Below are 20,827 nucleotides of genomic sequence, written 5' to 3'. Positions count from 1 at the left end.
ATAGGCTAGGCAGATGAACTGCCAATTTACCGCCATTCTGTAGCGACAATTTTCCGCTTCAGCAATACTCTCTAAATAACTCCTATTGTTCTTTGCATCACTATTTGGAGGGACCTGTTTCTAGTGGCGATTTCCTATAGATTCATCCTCCTATGAAATACCTCTCCAGACATCAGAGTGTCTGGAAGACTTTCCCCAGCAATGGCTCACCATGTGGCTCCAACCACTACTCTGCTACTGGGCGTCACAATTACGAAGTTAATTAGGCATCAAATGGAGTGCTGTCCTCTTATTCAACAGTGCATCAAGAAGGTATTGTTTTTGGATCCTCATGACTGCATGTCATGTCTCAGACCGGAACACAATGCTGCGGCTTGTGCCTCCATGCACCTTAAGTCAGCCACTCGGCACTCGCCCCTTCCTCTCCCGTGCAGAGCAGACCTGCTCTTTGAGCGGGATGGTCAGGTCCTCAACCCAAACCCAGTTACTGCAGCTACACACATGGAGATTTAACATGCCAGTTAGTCCTTTTTTCGCCGATCATGTCACAGCAAGACATCATCATGGCAGGCAGAAAGTCAGCTCCCTGCAGGTCATTGGGCCACATTTGTCGAGTGGTACGAGTTTGAAGACATGAACACCTGTATGCCTCACCTTTCTGGACTTTTGAGGTGTGTGTTATTCCTTGGTTAGCTGGGTTTAACAGTAGTGACATTTGAGGACTATCGAGCAGCTCTGACTGCATTCATGTGTTTACCTGATCCCCCTTCCCTGTTTAATATTGACATGCTTGCTGAAAGGTTTGCTCTGAATTTTTCCTTCCTCTGTTTATTGCTCGTTAGTGGGGTTTGATCTCCATTTAGGTAGAGGCACAGTGTTAGTCTTCCTCCCCAAAACCCTTTCTGTTAGGGGCAATTACTTCAAAATAAATTGTCAGAATACTTCAAGCCATATCAGATTATCCACCCTTCACAGTTCCCTGTCCAGATAAGTTGATTCTTTGCACTTTCTTCTTACTCAGGGTTGTTACTGCCTTCTATATACCTCAGTGTATTACTATTCCATCTTTCTTCCCTCCCCCAAATCCATCCAAGAATGAGGAGCAACATCATAGACTTGACCCCAGACGTGGTGTGTCTTAATACATAATCTGCACTCTTTGGACAGAGTAGATGATCTACATTTTGTGAGGTTTACCTACATTAAGAATGGCAATGAGGTGACCAAATAAACCATTTGTGCTTGGTTATCCTGTGTATCTAGATCAGCCAAGAAAATCTATCTAAAGGGCATTTATGTCCACTTCACTCAGCCAGGCTGTCTCCACTTCCCCCTACAGCGGCAACCTGATTATTGAGATCTGATGGATGGCTACATTGTCATTTTTACATATGTCTGCCATGCACTACTGCGTCACATTTCTCAGGCATGTAGTGATGGGTTCTTCGCTCATGCAGTGTTACATGATAAGTTGACCAGCACTAGTCTGTTCGACCTTCCAGGGGTGTTGCTTGACATCTTTCTTCGGATAAGCACTATGTAGGAAGATGTAGTGATCAAGGAAAAGTTACTTACCTTTAGTAATATTATTTCAGATGGATTCATGATCATTTCCACCAATTTCTCGCTGCCTCTACTCCTTCCCTGGGAGTTAGTGCTGTGAGTAATAAGATCCATCCAAAGATGTTGGGTTCTGTTTGTTACTGTTTTGCTCCGCTCTGCTCCCCTGCATGCCTCACTGGAACACGGGAAGTTGGAGTCTGACTGTAGCTTCATGGCACCACTTGGTTGCACGGGAGAGGCATTGCTGAGGAAAGGTTTTCCAGACTAGTCTGCAGTAAGAATTCATAAGATGGAGATATTATGTATCCATCGGAACGTTTACAGGGCTATTTACGAAGGTAACTTCCACTTATGAGTACGTTATAAGTGTAAATTCACTCTTTCACTTTTGAGTAACTGTACTACATTGAGGTATTCATAAAATTGAATTGTTACATTACTCAAAAATGAAAACTTGCACATCTCCACCCCCTGGAACGGGGGTGGAGCCAAATGTATAAGTTTAAGTTAGTACTGCCAAACAGAAACACTAGTAAGTCCAGCACCACACATGCTCACCCACCGGTACGGCATCACCCTTCCATAGAAAATATTGGAGGTAGGGCCTTAAAATAAAACCCCATTAGAAATGTTGTTAAATGATTACAAATATATATAAATATAATTTGTTTAAAACAGATCTAAAAATAAAATATGTATTATTTCATTAAAAACTTTCAGCAACCTTTTTTGAATTTATCAATCAATGTAACTTAGTTTACGTTAAAATATAACAAAATAATGTTTAAATATTTTTATACATCACATGCATAGGAAAGAATATATTTTTCATTACTTTAGGTGAAGATTCATTTTTTTCATTTAAACACTGGATTTTTTTGTTTATATCAATAAATTCAAATCAATTAAAAGTTTTATTTAAAAGTAAGTTTATCGTGCTTTAGTATGTTTTTGTTTTGTTCTCTACATTTAAAATAATATACAAAATTACTTTTCAGTAAAATTTAACGTTTAATAATGATATTTAACATATAATATTCTTCTATCTGTTTTATTAGTTAAATAAACTTTTATATTTTTCCCCTATAGTTTACCATAGGTAGACTCCACAGTCTGGGTACCTGAATTTGGCCATCTATTGTGCTAAACGTACTTAAGCTTTGAGCTGGAGTAATTCCTTACTGTTTTGAATTCATTTTTAGCTGTAGTAACATTTGAATAGCAATGAGCTTACTCTTTTTTGGCTGCGTGCATGTCTCTCCCTAAGCTCCTGCCGAAGCCCTTCCCTTTTTCCAGCCACTGACACCTTTATTATTAGGCAGTAAACTTACATGCATGAAGATCTCCCCATAGAATTGATAATAGAGGTGAAGGTTTACTCGATTTGTGTATAGCATTTGGTAGTACAAATTGTGAAAAGGCTCTATAGCTTCCAGGGATAAGCAACTTTTTATTTTGTACTTTCTTCTACGAAACAAAGCTGATGCCACAAATGACAAAATGTCTGCGACATCCAGACTGATAGTCTAAACACACTGTGGTTGTGTCCCATCTGTCATTGCTAATTTGGTTACAGCATGCCATTGGGGCTGGGATCAGGATGAATAGAAGTCTTAAATGTATCATGGTCTTATGGCTTTTAGTTATGAAATTGCATTAGTTGGCCAGTTACAGGTGAACTTTCGGTCCTAATTAGGTACGCAGTGAGATTTACCAAAAGCACTGGCTTTACAAGATACATGGGGCTACCACAATTCATACATGTTTACCTGGATATTGTACTTGCTCAAGGCAAGCGAAATTTCAGGTGCAAAAAGTCATTCATAAATGTGGAATATCATGTAGGATTTGGTGCTGAATCCCAGATTCCTGTTATTCCCAATTCAAGTTGCAAAAATTGTAGTAGCCCTGTAAAGGTGCTGTCATACCACACAGTCTTGGTGTTACCTGGTGACTTATCTGGGCAATCATATAGGTGTCCAAAGAGGGACACTTCTTTTGACTAGAATGCCTCTGTGCTTGAGGAATATACAGGGACATCTAAGTTTCAGAGGTACAATACATATCTGGTTGTTAGGAAAAGCATTAGATTACATTCAACTTCTGACAGCTTCTCTTCTGCCTTGTCTTTGGAGCTCCTTAATACTTTAGGTGTGTGGAACCTGCAGAAGAATCCAAATTCAATAAAAAGATCAATACATCATGTAGATCACCAGCTGTGATAGATTGTATGGCATTGACTTTGCATTAGATTACCTCTGGGAACTTCGAAAACGAATCCTGCATGAACCAAATGAATTTTTTCCCAGCACAATATCCTGCAATCAACTTTAAACAAACTTTCCTTGTTTTCTGTAACCCATTGTTAGGTACGGCAGCAGCTGTCTCCAGAAACTGAAAATGGCGATCCTGTGTTTAAAATTAACCTTAAGGATATCTTCCAGGAGTCCCAAGAGCAGCAGCGACATCTTGCATCGACAGAAGCCAGCTTGAAAGACCCATCACTCCAGTGACTGATGCTGCTTGAACGGCTGTAGTTTTAAAGACTTTCTCATCATAAGGCACTGTTACAAACACCACTCTTTCAGGGCAATGTTTTTAAGCTGTTCCATTGAGCATATGAAGTACATTGAGAGACGAGGTGGTATAGCCTGTTTGTTCTACTTTCCTGAATGATGTAAACCACCAACGTCCAGCCACACAATCACATTTTTGTTTATGCTCCTTAGTGCATAGGAATTCCAGGCTTACTGGAGACCTCGTATTTGTTCTGTAGAATTGACATTGTCCTGATTTTGTCATAATTCTAAATTAACTTAAATGCCTGATTTTGTCATAATCATGAATTAACTTAAATGGTTTATGTACATTGAACGCTAGGCTATAAAGTTCATATGACTTCTTAGAACACTAGAGGGTGTTTGTCAAACATAAACAATTGCTATAGAAAATATCTACTATAAGCTTCAACGCTCTCTTGAAGCTGTAGGGCAAACCACCCCAGGAGGTTGAAAGGGAAGAGTAGTCCCAGAGTACATTTTCAAGATCAACAGTTATTCGTAATCGCTGAAAATGTCTGGAATTTGTGATCATATTTGAAAACCTAATCAAGAAGAGTTGAAAGCATATAGACAAGTGTTGCAAAAACCCACTTGCCCGTTAGGTCTTGAACAATAAAATAAAAATGGAAATGGATAAGTAGAAGTATAATTTTACTTGCAACCAAATTCAGTATGATTGACTGGCTAGAAAAATGACTTGTTTGAGAAAAATGTGATACTCTGTAGCACTAATCTAGACCAATGTAAGGCTTGCTTGTTGAAAATTGGTCTTTTTTAGAATTCCACAAAAGTTTAAAGATAAAATGTACAAACCAATAGGTGTCACCAATGCCAGATCTATTGGCTTTGTCAGTGATTGTTTTATAATAAACCAAAGCGAGGAAGAAAAGGGAACTCATATGTCTTCCTTGACATAAATCAACAAAACAAAAAAGGAACTCGGTGTTCTACCTAAATAACCTAAACTCTTGCGGAGTCTCTAGCTCAAGAACAAGGGAAAGGGGGAACCCTAAGGTGTTTTTTTACCACTCACCAACCTAGTTAGTTATATGCTTCATCATTGGGTTCTCACCCTGGGCACCGAATGCTTCCAGGGTGTGCTTCAACACCCGATTACTGCAAAAAAAACAATTGATGGACAGAATGCTGCACAATGTTAAACATTCACCTCAGTACAGAGATCTGGGCCTAAAACCATTGTTTTTTGTACTTGCCATGCCGTTCCAGGTCAGACCCAGCCATATGCAAATCAGTCCTGACTCTGTTCCCCATGGGAACAGTCCAGCCTGAACTGCCAGGTCAGGTCCTCCTGTCTGGACTGGAAACAGGCATCCTGGGATCGGTTTTGGGGCATCACCCCTCATCAGCCAGGCTAGCTTGTCTCCAATGGCATGGAGAGCACAGTACCCACATCTGGGCACACCCATCCCACTCTAGGTGACAAGTGCAAAAAGAACAATTGATCGACAGAATACTGCACAATGTCATACATGCACCCCAGTACAGAGATCTGGGCCTAAATCCATTGTTTATTTGCTCCCCATGCCATTCCAGTTCAGACCCAGTCGTATGCAAATCAGTCTGGACTCTGTTCCCCATGGGAACAGTCCAGCCAAACTGCCTGGCCAGGGCCTTCCTGGACTGGAAACTGGCATCCTGGGACCGGTTCTGGGGCATCACCCCTCATCAGCCAGTATAACTTGACTCCAGTGGCATAGAGAGCATGGACCCCACATCTGGGCATACCCGTCCCACTCGGGTGACAAATTGCAAAAGAACAAATGATGGACAGAATGCTGCACAGTGTCAAACATTCACAGCAGTACAGAGATCTGGGCCTAAGTCCATTATTTTTTTGCTCCCCAGGCCATTTCAGTTCAGACCCATCCATATGCAAATCAGTCTTAACCCTGTTCCCTATGGGAACAATCCAGGCCGAACTGCAAGGCCAGGCCCTCCCAGGACTGGCAACAAGCATCCTGGGACCGGTTTCTGGGTTTCACTCCTCATCAGCCAGGCAAGCTTGACTCGTGTGGCATGGAGAGCATGGGATCACCGTCTGGGCATACCAGTCCCACGCGGGGTAACAAATTGCAAAAAGAACAATTGATGAACAGAATGCTGCAAAATGTCAAACAATCACCCTAGTACTGAGATCCGGGCCTAAATTCTTTTTTTTTTTGTTTGCTCGCCTTGCCATTCCAGTTCAGAACCAGCCATATGCAAATCAGTCTCGACTCTGTTCCCCATGGGAACAATCCAGCCGGAACTGCCAGGCCAGGTACTCCCTGGACTGGAAACAAGCATCTTGGAACTGGTTTTGGGGCATCACCCCATATCAGCCAGGCTAGCTTGACTCCAGTGGCACGGAAAGCACAGGACCCACATGGGCATGTCCCAGAGCGGTTGGGCTTAAAACAGTGAACATAGCCCAAACAGGTTGCCAATAAAATCAATATGTTAAATAAATGTCTACACACTGAGCTAGAAAAAAAAGAATAGGGTGGCATATTACAATCAGCTCTCATTAGGGTGATCCCACTTCACAGCAGAACAATTGCCATGTGCTGTTCTTTCTGCAATTACCCTACATACCCTTTATGCAGACCTATATATTGAATATGGCAATTGTTGGTAAGGGGCCCATGGTTATTCTCAAAACATAAGGGAGAACCAATACTCACTGTCAACGTGTTACCATACCCCTTTAACTCTCATATTAAATTGTAAAGCTCCCCATATACAGAGGTGGTTGATCCTCAAGAAGTGTTACTGTTGAGTGTTACTGTGTCAATAATTCCTGATCCACAGATATCAAGGGGCAGATTACTATCATTGCTGTAGTTCCATGTACCATGGTATATTGTTGTTCAACCTTGTTTTATGGGTTGCCTTCTGGTATATCCATTGTTGTTCTTTTTCGAAGAGCAGGCCTTCTGTGTTCCCGGTGGGCCGTTCAATCTATTCTATGACCACCCACTTTATATCATTAGTTGTCTTCAGAAATGGTTGTCATTCTTGTGGTGTTTCGCTTGCACCTTATGTCGTGTTTTTATCTCTTTGGTGGTCATCCCCACATATCAATGGCTGCGTGGACAGGTTATTAGGTTCGCCACATTGATGGAATTGCAATTGGTGTGTTTTCTCAGTGTCCAGGTCTTTCCTGGTTCTAAGTTCAAAGACTTGGTGGTGCTATTGAGGTAAGATAATCTGCAGTTACTGCAGGCATAATAGCCGGTTACCTTTGGTAGGCCCCAATTGTTGAGTACTGTTGTCCTTGTTTGCATGTTCTTCTTCTGTGGGCAGATTGTTCAAAGGCTGTATTTTAGGCTCTTAGCCTTTTAAAATGAGAAACCAGGGTTTTTCCTAAATCAAGGTTTCCTGTATGTAAGATCTGCCAATGTTTGTTGACTACTGTGTTCATGTTCATGTCATTGGAGATTGTGTTTCTATATAGTCACACACCATACAGGAGATTTTCCTTAACTGTCCGAGGGTTGAAGCTGTCAAACTTCAGAAGTGTATTTTTTTTTGTTTTTTGAAAACCTTTATTGGACAGTATGTGCAAACAGATACGGGCCTACAACCCACAGGCCGGCCTCGACAATAAAAGGCACATCAGCATGCAATTAGGCGACTCAGCAGCATATCAAAGCAGGCACAAGTAATCCAAGTTACATTATACATAATCGCGCCACCGAGAGGCAGGATAATGAGGTTTAATTTTAAAGTTTTTAAATGAGTCCATAGCATTAAGGTCAAGAAGGATCCGAGTCAGAACAATACGATGAGGACAGAAGTGGGCAACGAACATCATAGTAATCAGCAAGCATTATCCGCAAAACAATCGACTGTAAGCAAGTAAGTCAGGATAGAAAATAATTCCGCCACCTAGTGACCTCCAATCGCTACCCGCCAGTTCCCAATCCACCCTCTGACCCAAGAAAATAAGGAAAGAAGGAAATAAAGGATAAAAGTGATAAGAAGAGAAAAAGGAAGAAAAAGAGGCCCATAGAAACTAAAACGATCGAAAAATTAACCCCCCACCCTACACGCATGCAGAGGCTACGGCCTACCCCCCCTAGCAGTGTGTCTGTCGCCCCAAAGGAGTACCCGAAATGCAGAAGAAAGAAGAAGAAGAAGAAAAAGAAAGAAAAATTCACGTTTGATCGGAGGAGGGCCCAGGATATTACCAAAGCAGACAATAACGTTACCCACGGCCGCCCAACCCCAGGCCCGACCTAGTACCTAATCAACCTGTACCTCCAACAATTGTCATTTACAGTCCCGGCCATGCACGTAGGAAGTTGCAGCATAAGAAAAAGCATCATCAGCCCTGTCCCCTTCGAACCAGCATGACAACAGAGTCCAGTTCCAGAACAGCCAACATGGACGGGAAGGGCCACCGTGGAATCCAGTGCAGAAGTCGAGGCGCTTGCGACGAGGCAAACTGGCTTGGAGATCGATAGCAGGGGGCACAAGAAATCTTCACTGCCAATCCGAAAACAGCACAACGGGGAGCAACACCAGATGAGAGTTCCAGCGTAGCGGTCAGACGATGCACAAACAGCAAGTCCAGAAGGACGCAAAGAAGCAAGTCTCCAGAGAACAAAGGAGAAGGGCAACATGGCGTCTGTGACTTAAGCACCGGCCCTCGCGAAGGAGCAGTGTCGCCGAGCTCCCCCGAGTCAAAGCCGAAGAGTACTGCAGCAGACACTGAGGCACGCTCATCCGTCGCCTCCGTACACTCCAGAGCGGGTGATCCACCGTCGATCAATGGAGGATGTGGCGTAGTGTGCAGCGCTGAGGGGCCATCGTGACCAGCTGGAAGGACCTCAGTGAGCCGGGCCCCCAAACCATTAGCAGAGTTGTGAAAGGCCATACGCAGGTCTTCAAGTGCATCCAGGATATCCCGAAGCCCCAGCGGTGGATCCGGAATGGGGGATGCATCATTGGCCACCATCTTGTGCGCACAGCTGTAAAGCGCCACGAAAAGCAAGTTTCACTCGTCAGCCAGCCGCCCTCGAGAAGTCCGTGTAATGTCTGCAGGGCACAGCTGGTACAGTGATAGGAAGGCAGCCGGTCGTAGGGAAGCTTCTATTAATAAGAAGCCGGCGGAGCAGGAAACCCCTCTGGCAGGCACAGGGTTGCAGACGCGGAAAATGGCGTCCGCCACGGGGGAGTGCAACAAAGAAACAATCCCGGCTCTCTTCCAGCTAGGCCAGGATACAGTGTGCGGGAGCCGATACAGTGTTGCAGGCAAGGCACGCTGGGCAGCCGAGCAGAGGAAAGCTACGGTGAAAAAGCCCAGCGCCAGTCTGTAGATGCAGTCCACCGGCTCCTCCCCCTCCGCAGGGGCCGCTGCTGTTGTTGTCGCCGCCGGCCGTCTCCGTAACTCAATGACCCGGCTGCGGCCACTCGAGAGGCCGGGATGGAAACAGAGGCTCTTCACCACCGGGATCGCTCCGCTTTCACCGGGATTTGCAGCAGCGGGAGTAGGAGCGTCTCCTAGGTAAGTGTGGCGCACGGAGGTGCAGGATTTGAAGCAGGATGTTGATGAAAGGCACAAGGGTCGGCGGAGCCGAAGTGCTAGGCGGCCATCTCGCCAGAAGTGTATTCTTGTCGGTAGGCTTATGATAGGTTCTGGTGCCCAGCTTACCACCTTCTGTGTAAATGGTCACATCCAGGAAAGTGAGGGATTTGTAGTTATCGTATGTGTGAATTTCAAGTTGGGATCACGTTTGTTGATCCAGGTCATGAAAGGGGCGATGGAGGTGTATTGTCCCCTTTCCAGATCACCAAGCTGTAGTCGATGTAACGTCTCCATGATAGTATGTTGTTCCTGAAGGGGTTGCTGTTCTGTAATATGTGGTTTTATTTTCAAAACAAACACTTACAGTTCTGCCACAGTAGAGGCATAGGTACTATCCATCGATGTCCCAAATGTCTATAGGTTTAGGGTTTCTTTTGAATTAAAAAAAAGTTCTTGAGTGCAAGTTGTGCACATGCCGGAATGAAGTTCTTGGGCATAGTGTATTCCCACTCTCCTTGATGGAGATCTTCTTGAATCACTGTCAGTGTATCTTCTTGCGGGAGGCTTGTGTATAAGCTTTCCACATCCAAGCTAAGAAGTAGGTTCGTCTCTGGGTCATATTCCATATCTTTTAACAGGCGCAGTAGATCTTTGGTCTTGTTTAGGTATATAGTGGTGTCCTGTACCAACGGTTTTGAATAGAAGTCACAGCAGTGTTAAAATGATGCCAAAACCTATCCCTGACACTATTTGGCGTCCCAAGAGTGGGGGAGCCTATTCTTGTGAATTTTTGGTAGTGTATAGAAATATGGTGTTTTTGGGGGTGGCAGTCACAAGGAATTCTGTCTTTTTTTCTTTTTAGAGATCCATTCGTTTTCTTCTGCTGTCTCCACCAGACGTTTGATCTCCATCTGGAGTTCTTGTGTGGGATCTGTGTGGAGGATCTGATGGGTATTTCTGTTACCTAGAAGCCAAAGATATTCCTATTGTGTAGGCCTCAATGTCATGAAGGTCGCTACATCCTCCTTTGTCTGCTGGTTTTATGATAATCCTGTCTTCCTCTCTAGACTCTGCTTTTGTCATATTATTGTAGACTGTTTTGTTTTCCTCATATAATAGCTCAATGTCATGGAACACTGCCTGTTCAGAGGTGAGAACCTCAATGGGAATTGAGACTGTGGAGGGTGGGGGTAGATTGTAGATTTCAGCTCCAACCATATGTCACCCCTTTGTACTGTCTTCCAAAGGTTCTGTTTAAAAAAAAAATATGCCCTTAACTTCAGTTTCCTGAAAAATTCGCCAACTTGCAATGTAGGTGGAATATATCCGGGTGAGCCATAGGTACAAAGCCCAACCCTTTGTTTAGAACCTTACATTGTGTGTCTTGCAGGAAAATTGAGGATAAGTTAGTTATGATATCGACCCTTTAGAATTGGTAACCAGGTATACACCAGGGTGCTCAACAAAATCAGGGAAAGTACACTATAACGCATCTCCAGCAGTGCTCCAAGGGGAAGAGGGGTTGGTTACCACACAGCCCCACCACAATCCACAAATGCAGATAACAAATAACAAAGAACCCTCCCCGAGCACTCAATTCAAAATAGAAAAATAGTGTCCATTCTTGAAATTCTTTCCCCAACTTAATACTATTCCTCAGTTGGCACAGTTATATCTGTGTATCCGTATTCCGTATCTGCAAATAACACAGTTCATATAATCCGTGTATTCCAAATTATTGTTTATTTATCCAAAATTGTCAATCCAAAGAAACAGCAGCCAACAAGTGTTTCGTCGTGCTTACATCTAGCACTTTGACTTCTTCAGGGCTGCAACCCAAAGTAACAATACATAAGCATAATTCAAATGCAACTAATTCAACATTTCTGCAAACGTCTAAATGAAAAAATAAGTTCATTATAGAGATAGTACCAACGCAACCATCACCCAGTGCTCTCAGAATAGAACAAAATCTAGTTCCCAATAAAGCCTCACCCAAAGTAGGTGCAAGACACTAGTTACTCTTAGGGCCTAAGAGCAACATCAATACAATATATTAATGTAATACAATGTATAGTCACCTGACATATATTACAATCCATCAATAAACTCGTCAATGATCCACGAATTCTCTCCAGAAACCAATGTTCCCTACATTAAAATCAAATCCTTAATAATTACTCATTCTGGTGCCCCAACACCCTTCAGTTAATCATCAAAATTCCACACTCTCACTATTAATTACACAAAGGAAATATACATATCAGAACCTATTACCATACTTTTACTTCCCAGCTTCATTTAAATTCAATTCAATATTAGAATAGTAATAAAGCAAGAGTTACCGTTCTGAAATGTCCACCTCCGTAAAACCGTTTACATCAATCACTGTCCCTTTATCACTCTTACGACATCAGGTATTCTGTAATCAGGATTGTACCCACTATACAAATACACTTGCAAAGTCCAATAGAGAAGGATCTAATATAACGTTCATCCTTTTGCTTAGTGTACATATAATGAATACATATGACAATCTCACCCCATTCACTCGTGTTCTGATCAGGAGAAAGGTAGTCCTCACTCCAATTTCAATAGCAAACAATACACAATGTCACAAGTACGTGATCTGCAAAGTTAAAAAGACAAACATGTAAGGCTATAAGTCCAATAGCATCCTCCATTCTTATTAAACATACAAAGTCACCCAGAACCGAGTCCCCTACACTCACCCTGTATCTCGAAAACAGCGACCTGCTTTCGGCGCAGTAACCGACGTTCTACTTGAGCACCATGTTGGTATTCCAATGTATCTGTAAATTTCGTAAGCGCCATCTTTAAATGTCTAGAAATGCATTATTCTTCAGATAGTAATAGAAACGCAAAAATCTCTTTACCAAATCCATACTCTATCCCTGATCCTTAATTATGTTCAATACCGTGACCAGATAACACTCGTCCGATTTATGCATTATTTATTTTCACAAATCAACTAATTTCCTGTAAACCAATATTTGTAAACACACAAGTCACTTCCACGTAAAGTAAAAGTTTTTTATTATTCCATTTAATCGCTGGTTGCCAACAAATTAGTCTTTAGTCCAGTACGCCAAAACCAAATCTCGTCGCTCCTAAGGTAACCTCATTCAAGTCCCTTCCTCATTTAAAGGGTTATCGATTTGCAACCAAGTCAACTAAAAAGAAGCGTAAATTTTAAAATTCAAAATAACAGGTTTGTATACCCGAAAAAAAGTGTAATAATATCTATCAATATCATAACTGCTTGTCTCCAAGCCCATATATAGTCCAATACGTTATACATAAACCATGTCCGTCTTTAAGTGAACTCGTTCCAATTTCCATTCCATTGGGTATATATCATCGGTTTAGCCTCAATCATGTATCATTCGTCATCATCCTATTCCATGCTGAGGTGAGATTGTATCCTCTTATGTAAAAGTCTGTATAATACTCTTCACAAATAAAGTGTACCACACATTTGAGCAATTACCTATATGGAAATAAGAGGAAGGTGGAGAGAGAAGAAAGACAATAAAATACATAGATTCACAATTAAAATAGCTGAATATAGAAAATCTTATCCATTGCATCATCATTCAAAGCTGCTTCGTATTTCTACTTCGTATTAATAATCCCAAGATGCTGTACACTGGTAATCAATATTTTTGGGAGATAGCAAAACTACCCCCCATATAATATACCTCAACAGTAATATTTAAGTCAAGCGAAATTCATAATTAAGTACAATAGATTCACACTGTCCATCATTCCACATTATTAACAATACCAAGTAAATAAACAGTAACATCACTTATTTAACCCGTTTAGCGCGTCGAACATTCCGCCCCAGTGAGGACGTTCGATCGCGCTAACGGGATTCGGACGTCCAACGGTCGTGCGCAGCACCAGCGAGGTAGTGCACGCGACGACCGTTGGACGTTCGAAGCACGGAAGGGGTTAAAAGCAAGATGGGTCATCATATGGTAATGCATATCATGTCATGTAATTGAATTGTCCCCACAATAATTATTTTTGCCCTAAGTAATATTGAAACTCATTATTGATTATTCATTCCTTGTTCTACAGCTTTAAGTTTCATCATCCAAAGAACTTCCCTTTGTCTCAATTGCAATTGTCTATTGCCACCTCTTATATCCTGTTTAACATGATCTATGCCATGAAAACTAAATATATGCTTCTCTCGGTTATCATGGTTCTGCAGTGCATGTGCAATAATTGGGTACCGTGTGTCACCACTCTTCCATGCCCGAAAATGTTCCATCATTGACTGGCGGCAAGAGAAGGCCGTGTAGGCTCCATGTAGACAAGTATTGTAAATGCCAACTTTTAAAACTGTTTAATTGACCTGTGAAAGCTAAAACTAATCGCCCCTCGGCGCAACGTTTCTGATTTTAAAAACCTGATGAGAAATTTTAAACATTTGTCACTTTGTACAATCACCGCCTCTCGGTGCAACGCATAATTGAACTGTATTCATTTACCCTGTACTGGGCTTCGTTCCGCCGCGGCTTGTGCCGTTAGAGCGGCGGGTCCACAGCAACACCATTTCAGGCACCCAACTCGGAAAACTCACTTCCGCCCTGACCTGCTGCTGAACAGGCAGGTTAGCGGTATAGTGAATACTAGTGCCACCGGTACTTAAGACCTCGGCGGCTCTCACTCTGGGCTGACTGGCGGCAAGAGAAGGCCGTGTAGGCTCCATGTAGACAAGTATTGTAAATGCCAACTTTTAAAACTGTTTAATTGACCTGTGAAAGCTAAAACTAATCGCCCCTCGGCGCAACGTTTCTGATTTTAAAAACCTGATGAGAAATTTTAAACATTTATGTGGTTGTGTATGCGGAGCCCCGCAACTACATCCCCTGGTGAGGCACACCAATATGGATCACGCAAAAGTGCTTCTGTTTACGGTTATAAATCTTTGTTTATTTCATTTCCATTGTTATATACATGTAGTCCATTTAAGGATACTTGGCTTCGATATTAAACAGCATATCAGAAGACGACAAATGTTGTATTCCGTTAACATTTGAACATTGACCTCCAATGCATTTCGGGCTTAGGTGCCCTTGGTCACGGAGAGCTGAGGAGGAAGCAGAGAGGAGCGACAGTGAGGGAATGTATCGCTATTAAGAAGGTCGGGGGGGTCTATTAAAGTGCTATGGTGTGTGGGCTAATGAGATAAGTGCGCGAAGCTACGGTGCAGGGTGGGGTGTGTGATGGGAATGTTACCGCCGGTGAAACGAACAAAATATAAATATTTAAACATTAGTTTCTCAAAGTCTTACTTCAAAGTAACGCGTGGCGTCCTGAGACGTTCACAGTCAGTCATCCATTCGCTGTCTCAAACGCGTGTGAGACAACCTGCTTAATAATTACATGGACAGAGATGACGGACTAGCGCCCGAATGTAACGGGGGCCATATTGAAGTGGTGAAAACTACAGGGAAACCGTATAGTGTTGGGTGAATACTACGTTCACAGACACAAAAATAGATAAGCAAAGGTAAACAAAGGTAAAAACGTGTGAGTGAAACTGAAATAAGGAGGACGGTGAGGCAGCTAAATAGTACAATATAGGTGATGTTACAGGTAGCAGCTAAATTCTGTACGATCATTGAGCCCATGGGGCTTAAGAGTTTGCAGGAGGTAAATCCATTCAAGTTCTCTCTTGAGTAACAGTTTGGTATTGTCTATGCCTTCTCTCTTGGGCACGATCTCTAGGACCATAAATTTTAATTGGGCGATGGTATGGCGTGCTTCCATAAAGTGAAAGGCGATGCTGGATTTTTCAGTTTTAAGTCTAATGTTAGACTTGTGTTCATTAAGTCGGGTTTTGATTTTACGCTCGGTCTTCCCTATATATAGTTTGCCACATGGGCATTTGAGGGCGTAAATCAAGTTGGTAGAATCGCAGGTGGCGTCTACATGGAGTTTGATATTGTGTCCTTTCATGGGGTGTTGTATTTCATTGCCCCTAATTACACTGTTGCAGTGGCCGCAGTTCAGACAGGGTTGAGTGCCGCGGTGTCGTTTGGTTGACTCAGTGGGCTTAGCCAATATTTCTTTAATGTTTCGGCTCCTGGTGTGAGCTAATATTGGTGGCTCATTGAAGATGCCTTGAAAGTCGGGTTCATTTTGCAGTATTGGCCAGTGCTTCCAGATGATCTTTTTGTACGCTGCACTCGCAGTGGAAATTTTAGACACAAGGACCATGCGTTGCTCTGTATTTTTGTGAGTCTTAGCCAGGCAGTCCTGTCTGGATATGTTGGCGACACGGGATTGTGCGTCTTGCAGGACAGTCTCTGGGTAGCCACGTGCCCGGAATCTGTCTGACATTTCCATCATCGGTTTGTGGACCATTGTCTCATCAGATACGATGCGCTTGACGCGCAGCATTTGAGAGTACGGGAGATGTTTTTTCAGGGAGCCTTGGTGGAAGCTGGTAAAGTGGAGAGCGTTATTTCGGTCTGTGCTCTTTCTGTGGAGGTCCGTGACTATTCCGTCAGTAGTATTCTTAATGTGGACATCTAAAAAGGCGATGTCAGTTTCACTGATTTGCCACGTGAGTTTGATCCGTGGATCTTTGGTGTTAGTTTCCATCAGGAGATTGTGGAGAGATTCTTTGGTGTCTGCCCATAGGAAAAATAGGTCATCAATGTACCGTAAGAATAGTTTCGTGTGTTTTAGAAAACTTGGGTTAGTGTACAGGTATTTCGTTTCAAAATTCTCCATGTAGGTATTGGCGTAGGACGGGGCAGCACAGTTTCCCATAGCCATTCCAGAGAGTTGCAAAAACCACTGATTGTCGACTTTAAAGTAGCTGTGATATAAGGTAAATATCATTAATTCCATCAGGAACGTTTGCATGTCAGGATGAATGTTGCTTTTGAGTAGGGTCTGTTCTATTGCTTCGATGCCCCCCGCATGGGGTATTGATGTGTACAGTGAACTCACATCAGCTGTGCAGAACACTAGAGGTTCATTGCAGGAGGTTTGGATACAGGATAGTTTCGTGAGGAACTCTGTAGTGTCTTTGATGTGACTCAATGATTGAGTAACTAGAGGTTGTAGGTATTTGTCCAAAAATTTACCAGTGGTTTCATGGATCGATCGTTTGGTGGACACTATCGGTCTGAATGGGGGGTCCATGAGATTTTTATGAATTTTTGGACACATGTGGATCGTTGGACTTTTAGGATATTCCACTAGCAGATACCTTTTGGTGCGTTCTTCTATGATTCCTGATTGGTATGCTTTATTTACAATTTCTTTGAGTTGATTGTGATACTCATTGGTAGGGTTGCAATCCAGGGCCATATAGGTATCGGTATCTTGGATGTGTTCCAAAAGTTTGTTCGTGTACATTTCACTATCAAGTATAACAAGGGCCCCGCCTTTGTCTGCTTTAGTGAGTTTTATGCTCGGGTTGTTGGCTAGGGACTTCAACATGTCCCGATCTTTGTTGGTTAAATTGTGAGTTTTTCTAGGTGCCTTGAAGTTGATTTTTGCTGAATCTTTGCGAACCAGTGTTTCAAACAAATCGATACATTTATGACTGGTAGGTGCCTGATAAGTACTTGGAGGTCGTAGACCTTTGAGTTCATCTGTTTTCTCAGTGGTAGGTGGAGGTAATACATTATCGAAAAAGTGTCTTAGTCTCAGTTTCCGGGTGAACTTGAAGGTGCTAACCTCAAGTTCCAGGAGGTTAGTAGATGTCGTGGGATGAAAAACTCACAATTTAACCAACAAAGATCAGGACATGTTGAAGTCCCTAGCCAACAACCCGAGCATAAAACTCACTAAAGCAGACAAAGGCGGGGCCCTTGTTATACTTGATAGTGAAATGTACACGAACAAACTTTTGGAACACATCCAAGATACCGATACCTATATGGCCCTGGATTGCAACCCTACCAATGAGTATCACAATCAACTCAAAGAAATTGTAAATAAAGCATACCAATCAGGAATCATAGAAGAACGCACCAAAAGGTATCTGCTAGTGGAATATCCTAAAAGTCCAACGATCCACATGTGTCCAAAAATTCATAAAAATCTCATGGACCCCCCATTCAGACCGATAGTGTCCACCAAACGATCAATCCATGAAACCACTGGTAAATTTTTGGACAAATACCTACAACCTCTAGTTACTCAATCATTGAGTCACATCAAAGACACTACAGAGTTCCTCACGAAACTATCCTGTATCCAAACCTCCTGCAATGAACCTCTAGTGTTCTGCACAGCTGATGTGAGTTCACTGTACACATCAATACCCCATGCGGGGGGCATCGAAGCAATAGAACAGACCCTACTCAAAAGCAACATTCATCCTGACATGCAAACGTTCCTGATGGAATTAATGATATTTACCTTATATCACAGCTACTTTAAAGTCGACAATCAGTGGTTTTTGCAACTCTCTGGAATGGCTATGGGAAACTGTGCTGCCCCGTCCTACGCCAATACCTACATGGAGAATTTTGAAACGAAATACCTGTACACTAACCCAAGTTTTCTAAAACACACGAAACTATTCTTACGGTACATTGATGACCTATTTTTCCTATGGGCAGACACCAAAGAATCTCTCCACAATCTCCTGATGGAAACTAACACCAAAGATCCACGGATCAAACTCACGTGGCAAATCAGTGAAACTGTCATCGCCTTTTTAGATGTCCACATTAAGAATACTACTGACGGAATAGTCACGGACCTCCACAGAAAGAGCACAGACCGAAATAACGCTCTCCACTTTACCAGCTTCCACCAAGGCTCCCTGAAAAAACATCTCCCGTACTCTCAAATGCTGCGCGTCAAGCGCATCGTATCTGATGAGACAATGGTCCACAAACGGATGATGGAAATGTCAGACAGATTCCGGGCACGTGGCTACCCAGAGACTGTCCTGCAAGACGCACAATCCCGTGTCGCCAACATATCCAGACAGGACTGCCTGGCTAAGACTCACAAAAATACAGAGCAACGCATGGTCCTTGTGTCTAAATTTTCCACTGCGAGTGCAGCGTACAAAAAGATCATCTGGAAGCACTGGCCAATACTGCAAAATGAACCCGACTTTCAAGGCATCTTCAATGAGCCACCAATATTAGCTCACACCAGGAGCCGAAACATTAAAGAAATATTGGCTAAGCCCACTGAGTCAACCAAACGACACCGCGGCACTCAACCCTGTCTGAACTGCGGCCACTGCAACAGTGTAATTAGGGGCAATGAAATACAACACCCCATGAAAGGACACAATATCAAACTCCATGTAGACGCCACCTGCGATTCTACCAACTTGATTTACGCCCTCAAATGCCCATGTGGCAAACTATATATAGGGAAGACCGAGCGTAAAATCAAAACCCGACTTAATGAACACAAGTCTAACATTAGACTTAAAACTGAAAAATCCAGCATCGCCTTTCACTTTATGGAAGCACGCCATACCATCGCCCAATTAAAATTTATGGTCCTAGAGATCGTGCCCAAGAGAGAAGGCATAGACAATACCAAACTGTTACTCAAGAGAGAACTTGAATGGATTTACCTCGTGCAAACTCTTAAGCCCCATGGGCTCAATGATCGTACAGAATTTAGCTGCTACCTGTAACATCACCTATATTGTACTATTTAGCTGCCTCACCGTCCTCCTTATTTCAGTTTCACTCACACGTTTTTACCTTTGTTTACCTTTGCTTATCTATTTTTGTGTCTGTGAACGTAGTATTCACCCAACACTATACGGTTTCCCTGTAGTTTTCACCACTTCAATATGGCCCCCGTTACATTCGGGCGCTAGTCCGTCATCTCTGTCCATGTAATTATTAAGCAGGTTGTCTCACACGCGTTTGAGACAGCGAATGGATGACTGACTGTGAACGTCTCAGGACGCCACGCGTTACTTTGAAGTAAGACTTTGAGAAACTAATGTTTAAATATTTATATTTTGTTCGTTTCACCGGCGGTAACATTCCCATCACACACCCCACCCTGCACCGTAGCTTCGCGCACTTATCTCATTAGCCCACACACCATAGCACTTTAATAGACCCCCCCGACCTTCTTAATAGCGATACATTCCCTCACTGTCGCTCCTCTCTGCTTCCTCCTCAGCTCTCCGTGACCAAGGGCACCTAAGCCCGAAATGCATTGGAGGTCAATGTTCAAATGTTAACGGGATACAACATTTGTCGTCTTCTGATATGCTGTTTAATATCGAAGCCAAGTATCCTTAAATGGACTACATGTATATAACAATGGAAATGAAATAAACAAAGATTTATAACCGTAAACAGAAGCACTTTTGCGTGATCCATATTGGTGTGCCTCACCAGGGGATGTAGTTGCGGGGCTCCGCATACACAACCACATTGATATCCAAAGGTGTTTCAGACGGATAACACCACCCTACGAGTGCACCCAGAATTCAGAAGCCACCCATTGACTAACTAATCCACCTCTTCGTTGTGCACCCTGCCACTTCCAAAATTTTAAACATTTGTCACTTTGTACAAACACCGCCTCTCGGTGCAACGCATAATTGAACTGTATTCATTTACCCTGTACTGGGCTTCGTTCCGCCGCGGCTTGTGCCGTTAGAGCGGCGGGTCCACAGCAACACCATTTCCGGCACCCAACTCGGAAAACTCACTTCCGCCCTGACCTGCTGCTGAACAGGCAGGTTAGCGGTATAGTGTATCCCCTCCCCTGTATAAATGGCACTGTGGAGGAAGCGCAGCGGACGAGCGCAGCGGGAGCGCCGACTTCGCGCCGAAGTCGTGCCAAAGTCCTGCCCGTCTGCGCCCGTCCGCGGCCGACCGGGGCTAGGGGCTACACCCTCTGTCCAACCAAACCCAAACCATGCCACCACAATCACGTACGACTCCCAAACCCTAATCAAACTTAGGCCGCCTATCCCCAACGGCTGCCTTCACTCTATTGCACTCGGCAACTCAACAAGCGTATGTACCCATTGCAGATACCGCCCTACGTGTCAGGCAAAGTACTCACACCCGGTCAAAACATTTCAAATGTTTCTACTAAACTGCCGCACGCTCACTAAACACGCGGTACAAATGTCGCTTCTTTTAGAGGACATTAGCCCCGACGC

General features: G+C 43.2%; 1 protein-coding gene across 1 annotated transcript in view; it reads left to right on the top strand.

Moving 5' to 3' along the window:
* The window catches only part of MRPS23 (mitochondrial ribosomal protein S23), a 94,674-nt gene extending 89,661 nt beyond the window's left edge, over window positions 1-5,013 (top strand). Inside the window, exon 5 of the mRNA XM_086954841.1 lies at window positions 3,933-5,013. Coding sequence (XP_086810967.1) covers window positions 3,933-4,076 — 144 coding nt within the window. The 3' untranslated portion in view covers window positions 4,077-5,013. The remainder of the gene's footprint in view (window positions 1-3,932) is intronic.
* The last annotated feature ends 15,814 nt before the right edge of the window (window positions 5,014-20,827 follow it).

The sequence above is a fragment of the Lissotriton vulgaris genome, chromosome 2_1, assembly GCF_964263255.1.
Source record: "Lissotriton vulgaris chromosome 2_1, aLisVul1.2, whole genome shotgun sequence".
NCBI classification, from domain to species: Eukaryota; Metazoa; Chordata; class Amphibia; order Caudata; family Salamandridae; genus Lissotriton; species Lissotriton vulgaris.
This window is presented reverse-complemented; position numbering and strand designations above follow the sequence as displayed.